We start from the raw sequence: 21420 nt of genomic DNA, 5'->3' as shown, positions 1-21420 counted from the left end.
AATGTTCAGATTTAGAGGAGTATCTGACAGACAGCAAGGTTTTAAAATCAAAGAGAAATGTTTTCCAGATTAGCTTTGTCATTTAAGCAGGAAATCAAGAACTGGTTGAAACTTTTCAACATTCATCACAAGCATCATTCACACATTTTATCAACTTTAAATAAATATATAAAATAAGTTTGCAATGCCCTAAGAGGGAATATATAGTCCATCAAGCGAAGGTGCTCCATTGGTCCTGCCAACAGCAGTGAGCCCTCAGGTTGATTTCATGGACAGATCTATACGTAGGCATATCTGACTTGGTGGTCTCTGACATTTCCCCCGTCCTGTGCAGGAAGCAAAAAAGTACTCTCTACAAAGGTCAGGATGTCCTGTCAATTCTCACTTCCAAAAGCAAAGGGCTCAGTTATGAAGAGTGGGCCACTTAAGGTACTTGGGCCTCTTGACCTTGACGATAACCTCACAACTGAGCAAATGAAATCTGGTGGGGAACACTTCAAAAAGACAGGCAGCGTATCCTGTAATTCGATCTCACATCTTAAGTACAGAGAATCAAATGAACTGTCATCTCTTGGGCTGGAATTACTTTTTTTTCCCCCAGCTGGCTTCTCTCTCCCACAGGGAGCCCTGGTAGAACAGGGATAGGGAGTTGTTCCGCCAACTCAAAGGCAAGTAGTTAGAATCCGCCAGCTGCTCCTTTGGAGAAAGACATGTAATCTCTTCCCATGCAATTTACAGCCTCTGAAAACCTGCTGCGAGGTCAGCTAGGAGTCGGTTCTGACTCGAGAGGTCTCCTTATCCCTACCTAGCTCACTTACTCTATTGACATAATGGACATCCAGATATCTCAACAAAAAGCAAGCTGAAGAGTACTTTTAGTTATGGCCTAGCGGGAGGTGGTGGGTGTAATTGTATGTATAGTCAGAAAGGGCATTCTTCACATTTAAATTTTCTCTTAAATTAAAAATAAAGCAACTCTGGTGTTAAACTGACCTAACCCCATCTCCAGAAAATGAAAGTTCCCTTAGTAAAATAAGATGCCAATATGGGAGCAAATGGAGTCTAATAATAAATATGCTGCTTTCATTTACATGACTAATAAAAATCCAAGCACACTGTGTCCCGGTGCTTCTGTTCCCTTTTATACACCTGGCAAGGCTCTGTGACTTCCCAGCATCTTACCTCGCACATCTGTAGCTGGAAGAACCTCCTCTCCTTTTCCATTTCCTCAGCAATTTCGGCCCCACTTATTTCGGTACGAATCATTCCGTGGAGTTTGGCATGTTCTTTTTTCTCCTTTTCTATTTTGGTTCTAAGTGAGAAAAGAGCGAGGATAAATCACGATGCCTTTGGGCAGACTGGACAGCTGTGAAGCCAAACTACTGCAGATCCTGCTGGGACAAATGCTCACCAGGCATTTTTAAGCGGGACAGCCTCCTAGCTTACTTGAAAGGAAAATGTAGTCATAAAAGTATCAAAACCAGTCTTTCTACCACTTACTCAACAAACTTTTCTGAGGCATTCACACTTTGTGCCAGACTCTGCACCAGCAGTGTTTCCACAGGGTCAGAGGAGGTAGCATGCCTTAAAGATCTTTCTCAGCAACAACATTCTAGTGCAAAGGGAATTGCTCAGGCAAGAATGATTCTCTATCAACTATTTCTCTTCCAATACTTTCTCCCGTTCTTCTTTCTTCATTTCCTTTCTCTTCACTGAGGGAAAGAATGCCAGTCTTCCTGACTTGACCTAAGCCAATTCTCCTCACTTTCAACAACTGATTGATAGCAAGTTGGGATGATTCTTAGCTGATCCTCCAGTAGCATTTCAAAGGCTGTAATTCACATGGAGGAGATTGCCCACCTCTCTCCCCAGGAGGAGCTGGTGGATTCTAACCCCCAGGGGCACTGCCTTTGGGTTGGCACACGAGGAGATGAAACAACTCTTCATTATTGAAACTGCTCTTCACTTTGCGCTACAAAATGCCAAGTGTACAATTCAAGTTACAAACAGAGCATGTCCAAGGAGATCTAGTGTTGCTGTCATTAAAGCATTTGGCTATGAACCACATGACTGGTGGCTAAGAAGCCACAGGATACTCGTGATAGAAAGATAAGGCAGTCTGCCTCTGTAAAGATTACAACTTCAGAAACCTTCTGGGGTGGTCCGACGAGATTGCTGTGAGTCAGAATAAACTTAATGGCTGTAAATTCACTTTCTCTTTTTTTTAGCATGTCCAAAGAAGAGTGACGAGGGTGCGAAGGAGCTATAAAATCATTTCAGCTAATAAAGGTTTAAAATAACCAAGCATTTTTATTTTGAAGAAAACAAAGACTAAACGAGAGCAGTGAAAAAATGTAAAGGGCTACCATGAAGAAAAGAGAGAAGGTGTTTTCTACAGCACCTCAAGGGAGACATTAGAACACTTAAGGTAGCATTTTCTTTCAAAAGTTGTTTAACAATGAAATGGGCATTTAGGAGTTCCATAGTTTCCTATTACGGGTGTGGAGTGTTTTAGAGAAGGTAAGAAATATAGTTTCTTATCTGTGTTACTTTAGCATGGAGCAAAGTGCTGTGCTGGGCACAGAGTAGTCAATCTAAAGAGCAAGTGAGAAAATTGGAATATACGTAAACAATTGTTTATTAGATAGAGCTGTTGGAAAAATCAGTTAATGCATCAGAGAAGAACTGTGTCTGGAGGGATTGTGAAATCCTGGGGGCTATAATTATATAACTCAAAGTTCCCCTGGCACCACCTCAAAGTGACTAAGGCACCATCCAGACATTGGTAATTTTTCTTAATCATCAGGTAAGGAATTACTGCCCAGGAGTTTTCAAGGCATCATAAACATTTGTTATATAACATTAAGACCTAATGGGATAAATGAATCTCACACATTAGTGGGGGTGGGGGGTGGAATTACTGCCTTTATTAATCATAGAATTATTCCAAGTTTTAAAATGTACAGCTTCATTTTCATTTACATTCTAGGATTTTGTGAGATTCGTTCTCAGTCCTATCTATGCCTATCTTGACTTGACAGAATTTTACCTCATTTTTTAATCAAATCTTTTCTTTCCATATCCAGAGGAGTCTTTCAGGCAATCTTCATAAATGTATGTATTCCTTTCTTCCAGTAATGCACAAAGTCATTCCATTTAAGGCACTTAAGGGTGGTAGTAAGAACAACTGAATGAAAGTGAAAAACATATTACCTAGCCCTTGCTTAATTATTCTTATTGTTTGACCAGAAGTAAACCACCAAGTCTAGATTTCCCACGTGTAAAGTAGAAATGGTGCTTCCCCCCCTATATATTTAATTTCTCTGTCTCTGTGTGTGGTGCATATACATACACTTGTTATGCTGCTGTGAGCTGGACAGTGAATAAGGATGACAGAAGAAGAATTTATGCCTTTGAACTGTGGTGCTAGAGAAGAGTGCTAAAAGAACAAACAGGTACATCTTGGAGAAGGTACAGCCAGAGTGCTCCTTGATGACAAAGATGATATAACTTTGTCTCTCTACTTTGTGCATGTGGCTAGGAGAGGCTATTTGCTGGAGAGGGACATCACGCTTGAGAAGGTGGAAGGATGGCGAAAGAGAAAAAGACCCTCAACCAGGTGGACTGACACAGTGACTGCAATAATGAGCTCCAGTGTATCAGAGATTGTGGGGATGGCAAAGAACAGAGCAGAATTTGGATCTGCTATTCACAGGGTCTCTATGAGTCATATACTCAACGGCATCTAACAGCAACATGGTAAGCTTTGCTGAAAGCTCAAAGGCACAGAGTCCAAATCCACCAGCTGCTCTGCTGGAGAAGGATGGGCCATCTCCTCCTATGTGATTTACTGCTTTTGAAAACTCACTGGAGGGTCAGCTACGAGTCGGTTCTGACTTGACAGCACTCAACAACAACAGGTGGGAAAAGGCCCAATGATAGTAGGTTCAGAGCCTCTCTGGGCTGACACCTTCAAGGTATTTTACTTTCACACTCCTTCTGTTTATATATGAATGTATATACCATTCAGAAAACTCCAGAACTCAGGAATTCAAGCAGCTTCAGGATTGGAAATGTATGGAAGGTGCACCACAGATTTGTATTTCTTGTGAGCTTTCACCACTGAAAAGATAAGCAAGGCTCATAAAACAAGCCCAAACTTTACAAGTAAATATTTGTAGGTACAATTGACATGACATTCCTCAACACTTCTCATATTACCAAATGGCTTCATAAGAAAGCTACTATTTCCACCCAGGTAACTCTGTACTATTGACTTATGCACAATGATTACAAAAGGAAACACAAGGCATTTAAAAATATTTTCTAATTCTCAGGTATTTAAAATAACTGAAGCTGTCGTTCTCCATGAACATGAGTGCAAATCTAGCTAGCTCAACTCTCCCCATTCTAGAAATGAGAAATTATGTGTGGAAATGTCAAAGTCAATGAGCAGCAGTCTTTCTTAATGGAGATTGGTATACACAGCCAAGAACCAACTAACCCATTCTTTTATTTTTTAAATATTGGTTTACTTATTACAAAGTTTGCATATATTGTGTTTCACATAATCCTCCATTCACACTGTCTAACTCATTCTTTACATTCCTTTTTGGCAGATGGAGCAATCAAATTTAAAGGATATTGGTGTGCTGAAGTTTTCTCTTTGCTTCCTCTAAACCCAAGGAGGCTGAGGTATAGAAAAACATAGACACAAAGCTAGAAACAGGGCAGTTTTTAGAAATCACCAAGAAGACAAAGTCCAAAAACTATACTGTCAAAAATAGTAATAAACAGGGGAAACTGTTTTTTTTGTTGTTGTTGTTAAAAAAAAGAGGCTCATGAGATAAATCAGCCTTAACTCCCTTAGAATAATTTTCCTAAAAATAAGTATTATGACATAATCAAAAAGGGGGAAGCAAACTTAAAGAAGTTAATACAACTAAATTTAAATAAACAGCACTGGAATCATCTGTCATCCTAAGAAACTATAGCAACATGGTTTTAGGGAAATTCTTCCCTTGATTAAAGTTTATTTAAATAATAGCTGGAAGTAATAAAAGCTGATTTTAAAAATGAAATCCCAAACGACATACATTTAGTTTTTAAAATGAAAGCACTCACATTTTTGTTTCATAGTCCTTCCAAGCTTTATCAAAAGGTTTTTTAAGATCCTGTAAACAGAGAGGTATAAATTCATCATTAATTTCTAAGCAAGATAGAAGTACTTATCCTAAAAACAACTATGAGATATCACCTCACCCCAGTCAGAACAGCAAAATTTAACAGAACAGCAAGGAACAAATGCTGGCAAGGTTGTGGAGAAACTAGAACCCACATCCACTGTTGGTGGGAGTGTAAATGATGCAACCACTGTAGAAGGCAGTACGGTGCTTTCTCAAAAAGTTGCAAATAGAGATACCATTTGACCCAGCAATTCCACCCCAAAGAGACCATAACTGACATCCAAGCAGATGTATCACACCGATGTTTATCATGGCTTTATTCACAATAGCAAGGAGTTGGAAACAACCCAAGTGTCCATCAGCAAACGATAGAGAAGCTGTGGTATATTCACACAATGGAATACTAGGCTACATTGAAAAACAAGGAACTCATGCAGTATTATTCAAAACAGGTGACCCTGGAAAACATTATGCTGAGTGAAGTACCTCAATCACAAAAGGACAACTGACATCGGGGTTGGGGGGAGACTGAGAAAGATGGGTTCACTAATGTATACTGCATTGAAAGAGATGAGGGAGAAAACTGTTTAAAAGGGACATGTGATTAGGTATTTTTATCATGACAGGAGTCTAGAGCGAAGGCTACATGGTGGAGTGGACCTGGGGGAGGGTTTGTAAAACAGTGAAAGAATTTGTCTTTTACTTTTCCAAGAGGGTAGTGTACTAGGAGGGAGGGTTGGGAGGGAAGAAAAGAGCACAAATGAATGAATGGAAATCCAAAGTCTCTGTAAATTTTAACTGAAATTAGTAATAAATTTAAATTTAGGAAAAAAAGAAGTACTTATCCTAGACTAGTTCTGAAAGGTACATTCATATTTGTAAAAGATGGTATATATGATGCTATGAAGAATAATGAAAATAGGATTTTAATTAGGATACTAGTAAGCATTTTCTCTTCATTTTGGTTTTCCTCTCTCCTCTCTCTTCTTTCAAATTTGTACTATACAATGTACTAAATGCATTCAAAAAAAGAATCACATAATGTCCTCATTCTCTGGTTATCATAACGATTAACTAAAGGCCTATCTTGCTTTCTCCCGCCCTATCCTCTGTACTAGAATTATTCTGAAACTAACACAGAAACACATAACATTTAATCTGCCAAGCATTCAAAATCTCTTTCCAAATGAAAGGGATATTGACTTTTCCCAACTAACATAAAAATCTCTCCAACAAAAATAATCCTGATTTAGGCACCCTACCCCTCAAACAACATAAAAGTCATCCATATTTCCCTGGGGCTTCCCTACTCCACTCTATCACTCTCTGATAAGCTCTACTAGCCCAGAAAATACTAAGCCAGTAGAAATTCTATAAAATGGTTCATACTATTTACACTCCCTTCAACATGCCTTTTTAAAAAAAAAATTTTTTTTTAATTTTTTTTATTATTTTTGTGTGCGTGTAGCGTCAAATCAGATCTGACTGGTACAGGAGGAGATTGCCCCTCCTTCCCCGGCAGAGCATCTGGTGGATTCGAACTGTGCACCTCTGGGATTGTAGTTGCAGCTTCTTGCCACTAGACCACCAGAGCTCCCCTCAACATGACTTTTTTTTAAAATACAGAGACTAATTTTTCCCCCTTTTATTTATACATTTGGGGAAGTGGGGGTGAGTCTCTCTTCACTGACATTACAAGTCTAAGCTTCAGAGCTTTGTACAGAGGTTCTCTAGGAATAGGGCACACCTCACCTTCTAAGTGTCATTTCCCACTACTGGGATCGTTCCTGACTCATTGCTTTAACCTCACTAACAGCCTGATACATCAGTGTTGAGTCATGCTTTCACATATTTGCATATCGTTCTCCTGCTACTGAGAATATGCTTCCTTCTGGCTGACTCAGAGGACATAACTTCCGGAGCCCCACTGTTCTGTCTTAGCAGATCCCTAGCTAAACCTTTGCCTCGTGTACTCTGCAAATCAGAGATCCCCAAGACTGGCCAGGCTGGGCATCCAGACATGCCCAGATGTGATTCTACTCTAGACAGTAATCACATGTCGATCCAAGAAAAGAACTCGGGTCTCCTAACAACACAGACATAATCATCTCCCTTTGATAGCTCACACCTGTTTGTACCAATGATGTGCAGAAGCAACTTACTTCTCAGCATAATGTACCCATCTGCCCTGACTCATAGATTTGTGAATCAATTCAAAACTTAATTGTTTATAAGTAGCAAGGCCTGTAATACACAATAAACATCTCTGGAGGAGAGAAAAAGAAAGTCAGTTCATTCCTTCATAATGCTTGCACGTGGTTAACCAGTGACTTGCCAGCCATAAGACCAGGCCAAGATTACATATCAAAGGAAAATGAGAGAGCACAAATGTCATCCTGTTATCTCAATTAAACTATAATACTATAGGCTGCCTGCTATGATAGGCCAATATTACTGTGATTCTACATTACATAAAATCTGTCATCCAATAATAATGATTTTTAAATATCATACCCCTTTAACTCCTTTTAGGTCACCCTTCAGCAAACTGTCCAAAGGAAAGGAGATTATGTTGTTCATATTCTGAATCTAAAAAACAAACATAAAAAGGATATTGTTATTCAACTTCATTTTTTAATTTTTATTTTTAAAATTATTTTTATTAATTTTTAATGCAACATATACATATTTTTACAGCCTATTTTTTTTCTTCATTTAATTTCCCCCATTCATTCACTGTCACACATTTTCTTCCCTGCCCACCCTTCCCCTAGTTCGTTTTACTCTCTGAAGGATAAAAAAAAATTATTTGTTATGCAACTGCCATCCAGTCTACAGTCCACTTTACTATGCATTTCTTTTTCTGTAATCTTGTCATGAAAATAATACCGAATCCTACATTCCTTTTAAATAGTTCTCTCCCTCATCTGTTTCAATACAGTAGATATTATTTATCCCCTTTTTTCTTAGGTTTCCCCCAACCCCGATGTCAGTCCCATTTTACAACAGTGGCACTATGCAGTATTTGTCCTTTTGTAACAGATATTTCACTCAGCATAATGTCTTCCAGGGTCACCCATGTTGTATAACATTTCATGAGTTCTTTGTTTTTCAATGCAGCATAGTTTTCCATTGTGTGAATATACCACAACTTCTCTATCCATTCGTTTGTTGATGGGCACTTGGGTTGTGTCCAACTCTTTACTATCGTGAACAAAGCTGCACTAAACATAGGTGTGCATATATCTGTTTGGGTGGCAGTTATGGTGGAACTGCTGGGTCAAATGTTATTTCTGTTTGCAGCTTTTTTGAGAAAGTGCCATATTGCCTACCATTTTACACTGCCAACAACAGTGAATAAGGGTTCTAGTTTCTCCACAACCTCGCAGGCATTTTTTTGTTTGCTGCTCTGTTGAATTTTGCTATTCTTACTGGGGTGAAATGATATCTTATAGTTGTTTTGATTTGTATCTCTCTTAGAGCTAGGGACTTTGAACACTTCTTTATGTGTGTGTTCGCCATCTGAATGTATTCTTTGGTGAAGTATCTGTTCATATCCTGTGCCCATTTTTCAATTGGGTTGTTTACTTTTATCTTGTTGTGGCACTCGAGTATTCTATAAATTTTAGATATTAGTCCCTTATCAGACATGTCATTGCTAAATATTTTTTCCCAGTCTGTGGCTTCCCTTTTCACCCTGTTGGAGAAGTTTTTGGATGTGTAAAGGGATTTTATTCTTAGAAGGTCCCATTCATCTATTTTATCCCCTCCTATTTTGTGGATTAGTGCTTCCAGGGTTCTTCCAAGTTTTTCTCTAATGAAGTTTATAGTCCTTGGTTTTAGTCATAGGTCCTTGATCCATTTTGAGTTGGTGTGAATGGAGTAAGGTGTGGATCTTGCTTGAGTTTTTTACATATAGCTTTCCAATTTTGCCAATACCATTTGACAACTGATTTCATCTCCTTGTCAAAAATAAGTTGACCATACGTAGATGGGCTGATTTCTGGGTTCTTGATTCTATTCCGTTGATCTATGTGTCTGTCATTGTACCAGTACCATGCTGTCTTGACTATCACAGCAGTGTAGTAGGATTTGAAATTGGAGAGTGAGATGCCTCCTACCTGGTTTCTATTTTTAAGGAGTGCTTTGCTTATTCGGGGCCTCTTTCCATTACAAATGAAACTGGAGATTGCCTTTTCCATCTTGTTGAAGAATGGGATTGGTATTTGTATTGGGATTGCATGGAATGGGTAAATTGCCTTTGGTAGTATTGTAATTTTCATAATATTGAATCTTCCTATCCATGAGCAAGGTATATTCTTCCATTTCTCCAGGTATCTTTTTGTTTCTTTTAGTAATGTTTTGTAATTTTCTTTGAATCAATCCTTTGTCTTCTGGTTAGATTTACTCCCAAGTATTTAATCTTGTACTTAGTTATTGTGAAGGGTATTATTTTTCTTAGCTCCAATTCTGTATTCTCTTTCTTACTGTAGAGAAATCCAATTGATGTTGATCTTGTATCCCGCCACTCTGCTAATTGGTCAACTATGTCCAGTAGTTTTCTTGCTGACCAACTTCCTTTTTTATTTAAAGATGTTATAAATAGGATTTGCCAATAATTAACCTTCAATTAAGATGTGAACAACACAAGTGTGATAGACTTATTCATTCTTTGTAATGATTTACCTTACACATGAATACAAAGAGCTAAGGAAAAGTCTAGATGTGGGTATTTTCTACAACAAAGTAATTTTTATGACAAAGAAGGGGGGAAATTCTTCAAATGATTTATCAAAGAACAATTTTTAAAATATTGGCATAAAATAAAACATTCATGGCAAGAAGCTGCACTGCAATCCCAGAGGTGCGCAGTTTGAATCCACTACTCTGCTGGAGAAGGAGGGGCAATCTCCTCCAGTACCAGTCAGATCCGATTTGACAGTACACGCACAAAAATATAATAAAATAAAAATTTAAAAAAATAATTTAAAGAAAAACCCCAAAACATTCAATTTACTGCTACAACCACTGCTCTAGAGCTGTGCTTCAGGTCAGTTTCCAATTCCAGCTATTAACCTGAACACAGCTCCTGAGGATGGGGAAACAAAAGAGAGGGAAGGGAGGGAAATCTCAAGGCGCTTTCTGTTTTCTGTGAAGGCACAGAAATAAATATTGAGTGAAAATGAGAAAAATTACGGGGGATGTGATCTGCTGAGGAAAGGAGCTAAGTGAGAAAAGGAAAGCAGAATAAATTTTGGAACCCCTCACTCTTCTCCCTGAAGAAAGAAGGCAAGGGACTTATGAATTAACAAATTGTCACCAGGGATTAGAAAAATAGAAGCAAAATATATGTTTACCCCCTCATACTCAAACATTACTGGCAAAAATAAATCAACACTCAGGGCCGGCAGTGGCATCCCAGTCAGCTATTCAAATAGAAGCAAACTACAAAATACAAAGCTCAGTTATGAAAACACTTCCGGTACAGATTCAGTGTTCTGAACCCTAGCAGATTATCTCAATTAGGAAAATAATCTTAAGGCCTAGTTTCTCTTTTTCGCAGGCTCAGACTGTTTCCTTAGGACAAGTGGCAACACAGACAGCTAAGGGCCTGGGGCACGTGTGCCACTCTGAGTTATAGGATTCTAGACTACAAATCTGTAAACGAACAAACAAGAAGAAAGGGGACTTTGGAATACTATGCATTTATCCTTATAATTAAGTAAAAGAACTTTTCCCATTTCTTTCCTCCTTTATTTTAAAAAAATATGATTACTCTGAGTAAAAGATAAAATATAAGTATGATTTTTAAGACAATATAAGATTGGGATTGGATTTCTAAATTTTATCAGCATATTACATTTCAAAACAGAGAAAGAAATTTACTTGAAAAATCTTGGTATATAATAGGGCTGGATCAGTTACCAAGTCTGCCAAATAAATGATCAATTAAAGTGCCATTTAAAAAAAATTACTTTTTCTGAGAAGTGCTTGTCCTAAGCTTAAATAACATTTATCATGTACCTGGCATTCCTCCAAGGTGTAATGTAATACCCCGCGACTTAATAGGAAGGGTGGTTAAAGTTTTAAATACTTAAAAACTTCATTTAAGGCACCTTCTTACAAATGAATGAAATGTTGACAAATAAAAGACCAGGCTTATGAATAATCTATGACAGCAAACACACCTGGGTTTCTGCTTTAAAGGATAACAGGAATACATAAGAATGGAATAATGCAGATCTCTACCACAGTCCTGTATATTTAGGCATACGTTTCCATCTACCTACTAAGAACTTTTGCACTGTGGCCAACATGCTGTCCCCATACTCTCTCTCCTTCCTCTCCTCTAGGACTATTTCTGCCTGGTAGTCCTAGAACCATGCCTGGCTATTTGAGTTGACATTGGTATTCAAGAGTCATCTCTACTCGTCTTTGTTCCTGGCCACCATGCAACTTCACTTCATCGTACTGATTCCACCTTTCAAGATGTATAAACACCCTCTCCTAGAATTCCCATGGCCCTATTCTTCTCTGATTTACTCACCACCCCTTTAGTGGACTAAGGCCAGTGCTTCCCCATGTTTTTTGTCATGTGTTTTCCAGTTTCCACTCACTCCAGTCCCTCCAACAATTCCATCAGGTTTATCTACTCAAACCCTCCAGCAGACTGTCTATTCACAAGAAATATTAAATTTCTTATTCTTACAAGTTGAGACCCTCCACAATCCAATCTCACCCACCATTTTTCATCTTTATATTCAGCCAAATTAAAACATTTTGCTGTTCCCTGACTCTATGCCTTTGCTCATTTTGTTCTTCCAACTCAAATTCTTCCCCATGTTCCCACAGTTCAGTGTTCCCATCTCCCTAATGAAGCACTTCTAATCTCCCCAGTGAGAAGTGCTTCCTCCACATTACACTACTGCAACATTGTTTTTCTTTCTTTCTTTCTTTTTTTTTTTAAGGTCTTTGACAGGTTCTACCCTGCATTTCTTTTCTTCGTCCTTGGTCTTTGTAATTGCCTTTTTTGCATTCTTCATGGATGATAACTCTTGATATCCTCCCACAGCTCATCTGGTCTTCGCTTATTAGTGTTTAAGGCTTCAAATCTGTCCTGAGAAGGTTTTTAAATTAAGATGGGATAGACTCAAGGTCAAATTTTGATTACTGTGGGATTGATTTAGCTTTCTTTAGCTTTACTTTGAACTTGCATACGAGTAGTTGATGGTCTGTTCCAAAATCAGCACCTGGTCTCATTTTCACTGATGATATGGAACTTCTCAAATGATTCTTTCCACAGATGTAATCGGAAATGGGAATGAGCTAGTGTGAAAAAGAATGTATTTAAATTTTGTAAATAAACTAGTATAAAAAATGTAAATTAGAATGTATATGAATGATTGTATAAAACACAACGTATATGAATTAAACATACTGTAAAGGTATTATTATATGAAAAGAAATGAAAAATATTTTTTAAAAATTGTGGTGTTGAAGTAGAATAATAAATTTTTTCACGGACTGCCACAAGTCTTTCATGGAGGAAGTCTAAGAGTGTTCGTCAAAGGCAAGGGTGGTGAAACATCATCTTTCATATTTTTAGCATGTTGCCAGGAGGGGCCAGTCCTTAGGAAAGGACATCATCACTCTGGGAATAGTGGGGAGTCAGAGAATGAGAAAAAAGACACCCTAACAAGACGGAGTGACAAAATGACTATAACAATAAACTTGATACCAAAGATGGCACGAGGCTGGTGTAGGATAAGTCCACTGAAGACAAAATTACTTTTATCCTAGACATAGAGAAAAATGGATAAGCAAGAGGTATCTGAAATAGACTTTTAATTAATAGAATGAATTTTATCTTGCAAGATGTGGCATAGTAAAATTCTTGGCAAAAGGAACACAGTAAAATGTGGGCAAAGGTATTGATGATGTGGAATACACCAATTATTGTTGCTGTGTGCTTTCAAGTTGCCTCCAACTCCTAGTGACCCAATGTACAATAGCTCTGATGCCTGCTCTACCCTGAGTCAGTCTCACTGACCCTGACAAACCTACCCCCGTTACCCCAGTTATTGTGTCAATCCATCTTATCTGGGGTCTTCCTGTCCTGTGCTGTCCCTCCAAGCATGACGGCCTTCTCCAAGGACTGATCATGTGTGCTAAGTATGTGAGACAGAGTTCAAAATGCTAGCCTCCAAATAAAAACGGTTTCACCCTCTCCACGACAGACCAATTTGTTCTCTTGGAGGTCGTCCTTGGTATGTTTAATACTCTTTTCCAACACCACAACTCAAAGGCACTGATCCTTTCTTCCCCATCCTTAGTCATTGTCCAGCTCTCTGATACATAGCAAGCACTTATGAAGACCATCGCCTGGATCAGATGCAACTTAGTCTCTAGACTGACATCGTAAGTACTGATTATCAAAGGTCCTGGACAGCAATTTGTCTTTTGATTTCCTGACTGCTGTTGCCAAGAGTATTGTTTGTGGAGCTGAGCAACCTGAAATTGTTAACAACCTCAATCTCTTCTCCCTCTATCCTGGTACTGCCAACTGTGAGAATGCCATGGTGAGAATCTTTGTCTTTTTTAATGCTGAGCTTCAGTCCATACTGAAGACTACAGTCTTTGACTTTCTGCATCAAGTGCTTCAGGTCTTCCTCAGTTTCAGCAAGCAAGGTTGCATCGTCTGCATAACAGGCTGTTGATGAGTCTTCCTCCAATCCTGACGCCACATTCCTCCTCATAAAGCTCAGCTTCCTGAATCTGTTCTGCATACAGAAAAGGTGTGGAGATAAGGTGCATCCCCGATGCACTCTTTTTCTGATTTTAAAACATGAAGTGTTTCCTTGCTCTGTTCTGAGGACTGCTTCCTAGTCTGAGTATAGGTTTCACATGACCATAATCAAGTGTTCTGGGATTCCCATTCGCAAAGTTAGCCACAATTTATTGTGATCCACACAGTCAAATAATTTTTCATGGTCAATAAAACACAAATAGACATTCCTTTGGTACTCTGCTTTCAGTCAAGACCAATCTGACACTGGCAATAATGTCTCTAGTGCCACAGTCTCTTCTAAACCCAGCTTGTATTTCTGGTAGCTCTCCGTCAATGGACTGTTCCAGTCGTTTTTAGATAATCTTCAGCAAGATTTTGCTTGTGTGTGTTTTAGTGAGTAGCACTGATAGTCATTAAGCAAATTCCAACTTAAGATGACCTCATGCATTCAAAATGGAACTGTGCTCCATCAGTAGTTGTGATCTTCTGGAAGTAGATCACTCAGCCAGTCTCCCATGGTATCTCTGGGCAGATTAAAACCACCAATCTCTCACTTTGCAGGTGAGTTTCTAACTCTGTGCACTACTAGAATAGGTTGTTGTTGTATATTGTTGAATCAGAAATGATGCATCATTGACTCCAACGGGTTTTCAGAGGCAGCAAATGGCCCGGAGGGGAGAGCACAGCAGCTGGCGGATGCAAGCTGTGTGCCTCTGGCTGGAGGTACAACCTTTTACCAGTAAGCCACCAGAGCTCCTTCTAGAGTGGGTACGAAAACACAACAGCTCAATAGTAAAGCTCTGACGCCAGATCAACAAAGGGGATTTTGGAGCTCATCTACATTTGCTGCCTCTTTTCAGAGTTTTCCAAATGATCTAAATTAGGAAACTTACTTTTCTAATCAGAAAATGATCAGTTATATTATTACAATAGAGACAGAAAGTAGATTAGTGGTTGCCTGGGGCTGGGAGTGGGAGTCGGGAATAACTATAAATGGACAAACAGGACCTCACTGGGGATGTAAATGTTCTAAAACTGACTTATGGAGATGGCTGCAACACTTGGTATTAAATCGTCGAATTATAGCCTTCACATAAGTGAACTTTTATGTGCAAGCTATATTGCAATGAAGCTGTCTGCGATTTTGTTTTGGTTTTTTTTTAATCAGTTAATATAGATATAAATTCTACTACATTAATGGATTTACTGGAAAATCTTCTTCACTCCTGTACACTAGCCTGTTTGCCCTCTGCACTTACATTCTTTATGCATGTAGCTACAGACACAGTGTTGTGACTCAGGGGTGAATTTCACAGGAAATGAGTGCTCGTGTCTGCTGGGCCTAGAGAACAAGGGCAGAGGGGCCCAGATGCTGTGTCTTGGAAAGTGCACCAGCAGCATGAAGGAGGGACTCTGAGCCCCTCATTATGTGTGTCGGGTAGCCTGGGCAACCTCTGGCCCACAGCTGAATCAACCACCCTCAAGCTCTGGCCAAGAGAGATGAAAACTACAGCCAAAAGATTATTGCACATCCCTTGTGCTCAGAAAGCTCCAGCTTCAAATTATAACTAATGAAATTTTTATGATCTGTGAGAATTAAATGATCCCTGGGTAACTCAACCAGAGTATTTTCCTAAAAGCCAAGTTTCTCTTACATTCTGTCTTACTTTTCTCACACACATACACGCACAAACAAACACACACACACACCACGTAAACAATTTTTTTATTTGATATTTTAATGAAAGTTTATAAAGAACTTGGATTTCTATTCATTCATTGTTGCACATTTTCCTCCCTGCCTCCTCACCCTCCAATTTATTTTTTTCCTTTGGAAAAAATGTGGTTTTTTTTCATTGTTATACAGCCCTCCTCAGACCACTTTACTATGCAGCTCTTATTCTGGACTCTTGTCATATCAGTAATACCTAATCATATATTCATTTTATACAGTTCTCTCCCTCGTCTGCTTCAATATTGTGTACATTATTTATCTCCTCTTAGTTTTCCCCCAATCCCCATGTCAGTCCTGTTTTATAACAAAGATATTATGCAGTATTTGTCTTTTTGTGACTGAGATATTTTACTCAGCATAATGTCCTCCATGGTCACCCATTTTGTATAATAGTCCATGAGTTCCTTTTCAGTGCTGCATAATATTCCATTGTGTGAATATACCACAGATTCTCTATCCATTCCTTTGTTGATGGGCACTTAGGTTGTTTCCAACTCTTTGCTATTGTGAACAACACAGCATGAGCATGCATACACACACACACACACACACACACACACACACACACACACACACACTTGGATGGCAGTTAGAGTTTCTTTAGGTTATATTCCCCAGTAGTGGAATTGGTATTTCTATTTCCAACTTTTTGAGAAAGTGCCATATTGCCTTCTATAGTGCACCATTTTGCACTCCCATCAACAGTGAATAAGGGTTCTACTTGCTCCACAACCTCACCAGCATTTTTTATTTGCTGCTCTGCTGAATTTGCTATTCTTACTGGGGTGAAATGGTATCTCATAGTTGTTTTGATTTGCATTTCTCTTAGAGCTTGGGATTTTGAAAACTCCTTCATGTGTTTGTACACCATCTGAATGTCTTCTTTGGTGAAGTGTCTGTTCATATCCTGTGCCCAATTTTCAATTGGATTGCTTACCTTTATCTTATGGCACTTGAGTACTCTATAAATTCTAGATTTAAGTCCCTTATCAGACATGTCATTACCAAATATTTCTTCCCATTCTGTGGCTTCCCTTTTTATCCTGTTGGAGAAGTTTTTGGATGTGCACAAGGATTTGATTTTTAGGAGGTCCCATTCATCTACTCTATCCTTTCCTGTTTTGTAGGTTTTTCAGGATATTTAGAAGACTGTTCAAGTTGTAGATTAGTGCTTGTAGGGTTCTTTCAAGCTTTTCTCTAATGAAGTTTTATATTTATAGTCCTTGGTTTTAGTCCTAGGTCCTTGATCAATTTTGAGTTGTTTTTTGTGTTTAGTGTGAGTTGTGGGTCTTGTTTGAGTTTTCTACAGATGGTTTTCCAATTTTGCCAACACCATTTGTTAAAAAGGCTGTTGTTTCTCCACGTAACTAATTTCATCTCCTTGTCAAATATCATTTGACCATAGGTAGATGGGATGACTTCTGGATTCTCAATTCTATTCCATTGATCTATGTGTCGTTATTGTATGAGTACCACAATGTCTTGACCACCACTGCAGTGTAGGAGGATTTGAAATCAGGGAGTGAGATGCATCCTACCTTGAATAAACACTTTTTAAAGCATCAAGTAAGATATGAATGTGACAACCATGATCACTGCTATTAAAAATTTATTATATGCTGTCCTTCCAATGAGTTTTCAAAAACTATAATCTGCATGGGAAGAGACTGCCCATCTCTGTCCTGCCGTGCAGTTGGTGGACTTGAACTGCCTGCGTTTAGGTTAACAAGGCAACTCCTTACTCATCAGGCCACCTACCAACAAGAGATGGTGAAACTTGATCTGACATGCTTTGAGCATGTTGCCAGGAGGGGTCAGTCTTTGAAAAAAGACATCATACTGGCAAAGGCGGAAGATTAGAGAGCTAGGGGAAGGCCCTTAATAAGATGGAGTGATGCACTAACCAGCAATGAACATATGAGAGACTATGAAGACTGAGCAAGATAGGTCAAGATTCAGATTCACTGTTCAAAGTGTTGTTATGAATTGTAGCCAACTAGATAGCATCTAACAACAACAAAATACCAACAAAAAAATTAGGCAATTTTGTTTATCCTGAATTCACCTGGGTATGTCTGATAAAGATGAGTCATTAAGTGATCAAAGGTCTATAATCTTATAGGTATAAAGGAAATTAGTCAGTCTACGGGACAGGCAGACAAGACTACTAGAGATCAAGAACAAAATTATTACTCTAATAACACAGTTGACTGGCACACAGAGATAGAAAAGGAGACAGATTATAAGGAATACAGCCATTCAATTAGCTATCTTTTCATACTCTCCTACCTAATTATCTTCTATTGAAGAAGTATAATATTTCTTGACTCTAGCTTTCTCTGCTCCATACACTTAGACTTTATCTCACCTGTCCCCTATATAATTCTGCTCAGAGGGAGCACAGTCTCACTCAGGTAACTGGTCCCCACCCACTTGCTAAGGCAGCCAAAGTTTGACTACTAGCCCTCCCTTGCAGTTCCAAACCAGGAAGTGAACTACTGTGTTTGTAACTCCAGCCCTCAAAATACCCCCTGCACTCATGTCAATTTTGAGTCATATTGACAAAAGTAATTCTGCTTTGCCAAATGATTGTCGCTAAGGGGATCCATCTAGACGCCAGGGCCTACACAGAATTCTTGTATCATATAGCTCTTTGTTTTTCATAGAAAAGAGAACCAAAACAAAACAAATCACTGGGTAGAATCTTACTAGCTTCAACCTCGTGGATTTAAAAAAGAATAGACTTCTGCCTCCCCCCAGTTGAGTAGGGCTCTCTTTCAAAATCCTTAATTAAAGTCCAATTATCTTTGGGAATAAGTAGCTTTTCCTTAAAAACCCTGATTTGCTACCGTACTGTGGCATAGTGCATCACGTACTGGGCTGCTAAAACAAAAGTTTAGCTGTTCGAATCCACTAGCTACTCTGTGGGAGAAGACAGGCAATCTCCCTCCTCACAGATTTACAGATTTAAAAAGTTGATGGAATTAACTCAACAGCAATGTTGTTATATGCCACTGAGTAAGGACAAACTCACAGTTGACCTTCCAGCAGGTTTTCAGAGGCTGTAAATCACACAGGAGGAGATGGCTCATTTTCCTCCCTTAGAGCAGCTGGTGGATTTGAACTGGTGCCTTTGTCTTGGCAGCACAACTCCCTACCACCAGGCTACCAAAGCTCCTCAAAACAAACAAACAAATAAAAAACCCAAACCCAAAACCCCAACTCTCTAACAGTATGGCTTTCTTACAAAACAAGGAACCCTGGTGGCGCAGTGGTTAAGACACCTGGTTGCTCAACTGGATGATTTTCCTAAGCACAGGAGGCTGCCCATCATACAGACGAGTATGCTACTTATGGGGGGAAAATATGGTATTATTTTTCAACTAGCTTCTTTTATTATTTTGAAATTGAGTATAATTATCCTGAGAACCATTAATGTGTTGCCTGTATCAAAAGTTCCTTCTTTTTATTGATGAACAGGAGTCCACTGTAGTGCTAGAACATCATTTGTTAATCCTGCCACCTGATGATGGACAGCTGAGTGATTTTTAGTTTGGAGCCACTGTAAATAAAGTACAAATAAAGCTGCTGTGATCATAGGATGGACACTCATTTAAACAGTGGTCAGAAAGGTCTTTTTATAAGATAACATTTGAACAATCTTCAAGGAAGTGAGGTAGAGAGAGCAGTGTGAAAAGCTGGGAGTGTGAAAAAACAAATGTTCTATGATTCCACCAAATGTGTTATCCAGAATTGGCAAATGCACAGAGGCCAAAGGTCTTCAGAGGCCTGTGAAGAAGTGTGGAGTTAATGGCCCAAGTGACACTGGGCCAATGGAAAACGTTTTTAATAGTGTTAATAGCTGCACAACTTGGTTGATATAATTCATGTCACTAAACTGTACACGTAAAAATTTAAAATGAAAACATTCTGTTATGTATTTTTATCAACACAATAAAGTTTTAAAAACATACTGCTGGCAGAGAGAACTTGCTAACACAAAGGCCCTGAGGCAGGAAAAGTGCCTGGCAGGTTCAAAGAACTGGTATTGCTTCTTCTTAAAGCTGCTTATCTAAAAGAACAGCCAACCATGTAGAAGCTTGTTGGAGGAGCAGATGCTGGGTAAAAGGGCCTGGCAGCGCCGACCACTCCATGGCACAGAGCCAGGTGTCACACCTAAATGATTTCATTTACTCTTTATAACTATCCCAAGAAGTAGAAGCTGCTATCCTCATTGTAAGGACACAGAAAGAAAGGCTTAAGAGGTTTAAGTCATGCATCTGGTCCCCAAATGACACAACTAAGAAGAAATAAAGTTGGACTGAGAAATCGGAAGCCAGAGCTCTTCCTATCATTTCACTATATGACTACATTTCAAAACTGTGTGCCTTCAAGAGGAAGGTGGTTTGTGCATGACAAAAAAAAATCAGGCCAGGATAATTTATACTGATAAATTAAGTGGATCCATCTGAAGTGCTATCTACATTAAAATTTCCTTCCACACAGAAGCAATTCCCAAGTTAGGAATGCCCAACTTATGGACAATGACTATTAGCCCTGTAATGTTATGTAAATTTGCCCTTAATTTGAAACCAATGAAACAACCCCTACCAGTAAAGAACTCCTCACAGCACTTTTATTTGCTGCACATGTAGCTTTAACAATCATGGAAAAGGTTGCAAGCCTCTGCTGCACTAAAGTAAATAACAAGTAAGAATTGTACGCACCTGTTCTGACTCACAAATTGCACCCAAAAATACTTAGGCACGAATGCTGTTACAGACTGTCCATAGTGTCCCTCCACAAAGCTGTCAGTCAGAAATGCAGGGAGAAACTTTAAAAAGGAAAGCATTCCAGTCACTTATTTACGGTGTAAGTAAAGAGACTGCTTCCTCTGGATTATTAGCGGGACTCTTTCAAAAGTCTAGTAGACACACAAACACACACACTCTCTCTCTCCCAACCCTGCTGCTCACCCACTCTGAGAGGCCCGCATGGAACAGATGCTCCCCGAACCATTTCTTTGGCTGGAGAGCCACTTAGATACTTTGTTTAATTAAGAAGGGGCAGGCAGGGGAGCCCACGCCAATCCTGAGTGTTTAACACAAACTGAAAGATCAAACCCAGACAGCTGCCAAAAACACACTGGCAACTTTCACACCAGAAGGAGGAGGGGGGTAAAGGTGACCTGGTTTCTGCTTTTGAAGCTATTTCTCTGGCTGCCTGTCTTTGATCTTTCTGGCTCTAAGTGAAGAGAAAATAATGACCCTTGCCCTTTTCTTCCACTAGAGAATAAATGATGTAATTGTACGCTTAGGGCCAATTCTGAGAGGCACAAGTGGCAAGACAGACGAACAGAACAGCACACTCATGCGACTCACAACTTCTAAAATGCATATGATGCAGAAATGTCTAATTAAACCATCAACCAGAAATGAAAACACTTTCCCCAATTTTATTAGCCCCAAGAATCCAAGCTTAGAAAATATTTACTCTGGCCTCAGCTCGACCTTGGCAACCTGAGTCTCTTTCTGCAAGAATAAGAATCAGGGGGAGCTCTGGTGGCCTAGTGGCAAGAAGCTACACTGCAATCCCAGAGGTTGTTGTTGTTGTTGTTATGTGCCGTCGAGTTGCTTGCGACTCATAGCGATGCTATGTTCAACAGCCCTAAACCCTGCTCTATCCTGTGCCAATCGCATTGCCTCTGACAC

The 21420-nt window shown here is 39.1% G+C and overlaps 1 protein-coding gene across 2 annotated transcripts in view; it reads right to left on the bottom strand.

The window, feature by feature from the left end:
* ASAP2 (ArfGAP with SH3 domain, ankyrin repeat and PH domain 2) overlaps positions 1–21420 on the bottom strand; it is a 304618-nt gene that overhangs the window by 99710 nt on the left and 183488 nt on the right. For both annotated transcript variants that reach the window (XM_006898199.1, XM_006898198.1), the window contains exons 4-6: positions 7701–7775; positions 5125–5174; positions 1183–1312 (exon numbers count right to left, since the gene is read on the bottom strand). In XM_006898199.1, the coding sequence (XP_006898261.1) occupies positions 1183–1312; positions 5125–5174; positions 7701–7775 (255 nt within the window). The remainder of the gene's footprint in view (positions 1–1182; positions 1313–5124; positions 5175–7700; positions 7776–21420) is intronic.

The sequence above is a fragment of the Elephantulus edwardii genome, unplaced genomic scaffold (assembly GCF_000299155.1).
Source record: "Elephantulus edwardii isolate Elephantulus edwardi_28Jun2011 unplaced genomic scaffold, EleEdw1.0 scaffold00223, whole genome shotgun sequence".
Classification (NCBI taxonomy): Eukaryota; Metazoa; Chordata; class Mammalia; order Macroscelidea; family Macroscelididae; genus Elephantulus; species Elephantulus edwardii.
This window is presented reverse-complemented; position numbering and strand designations above follow the sequence as displayed.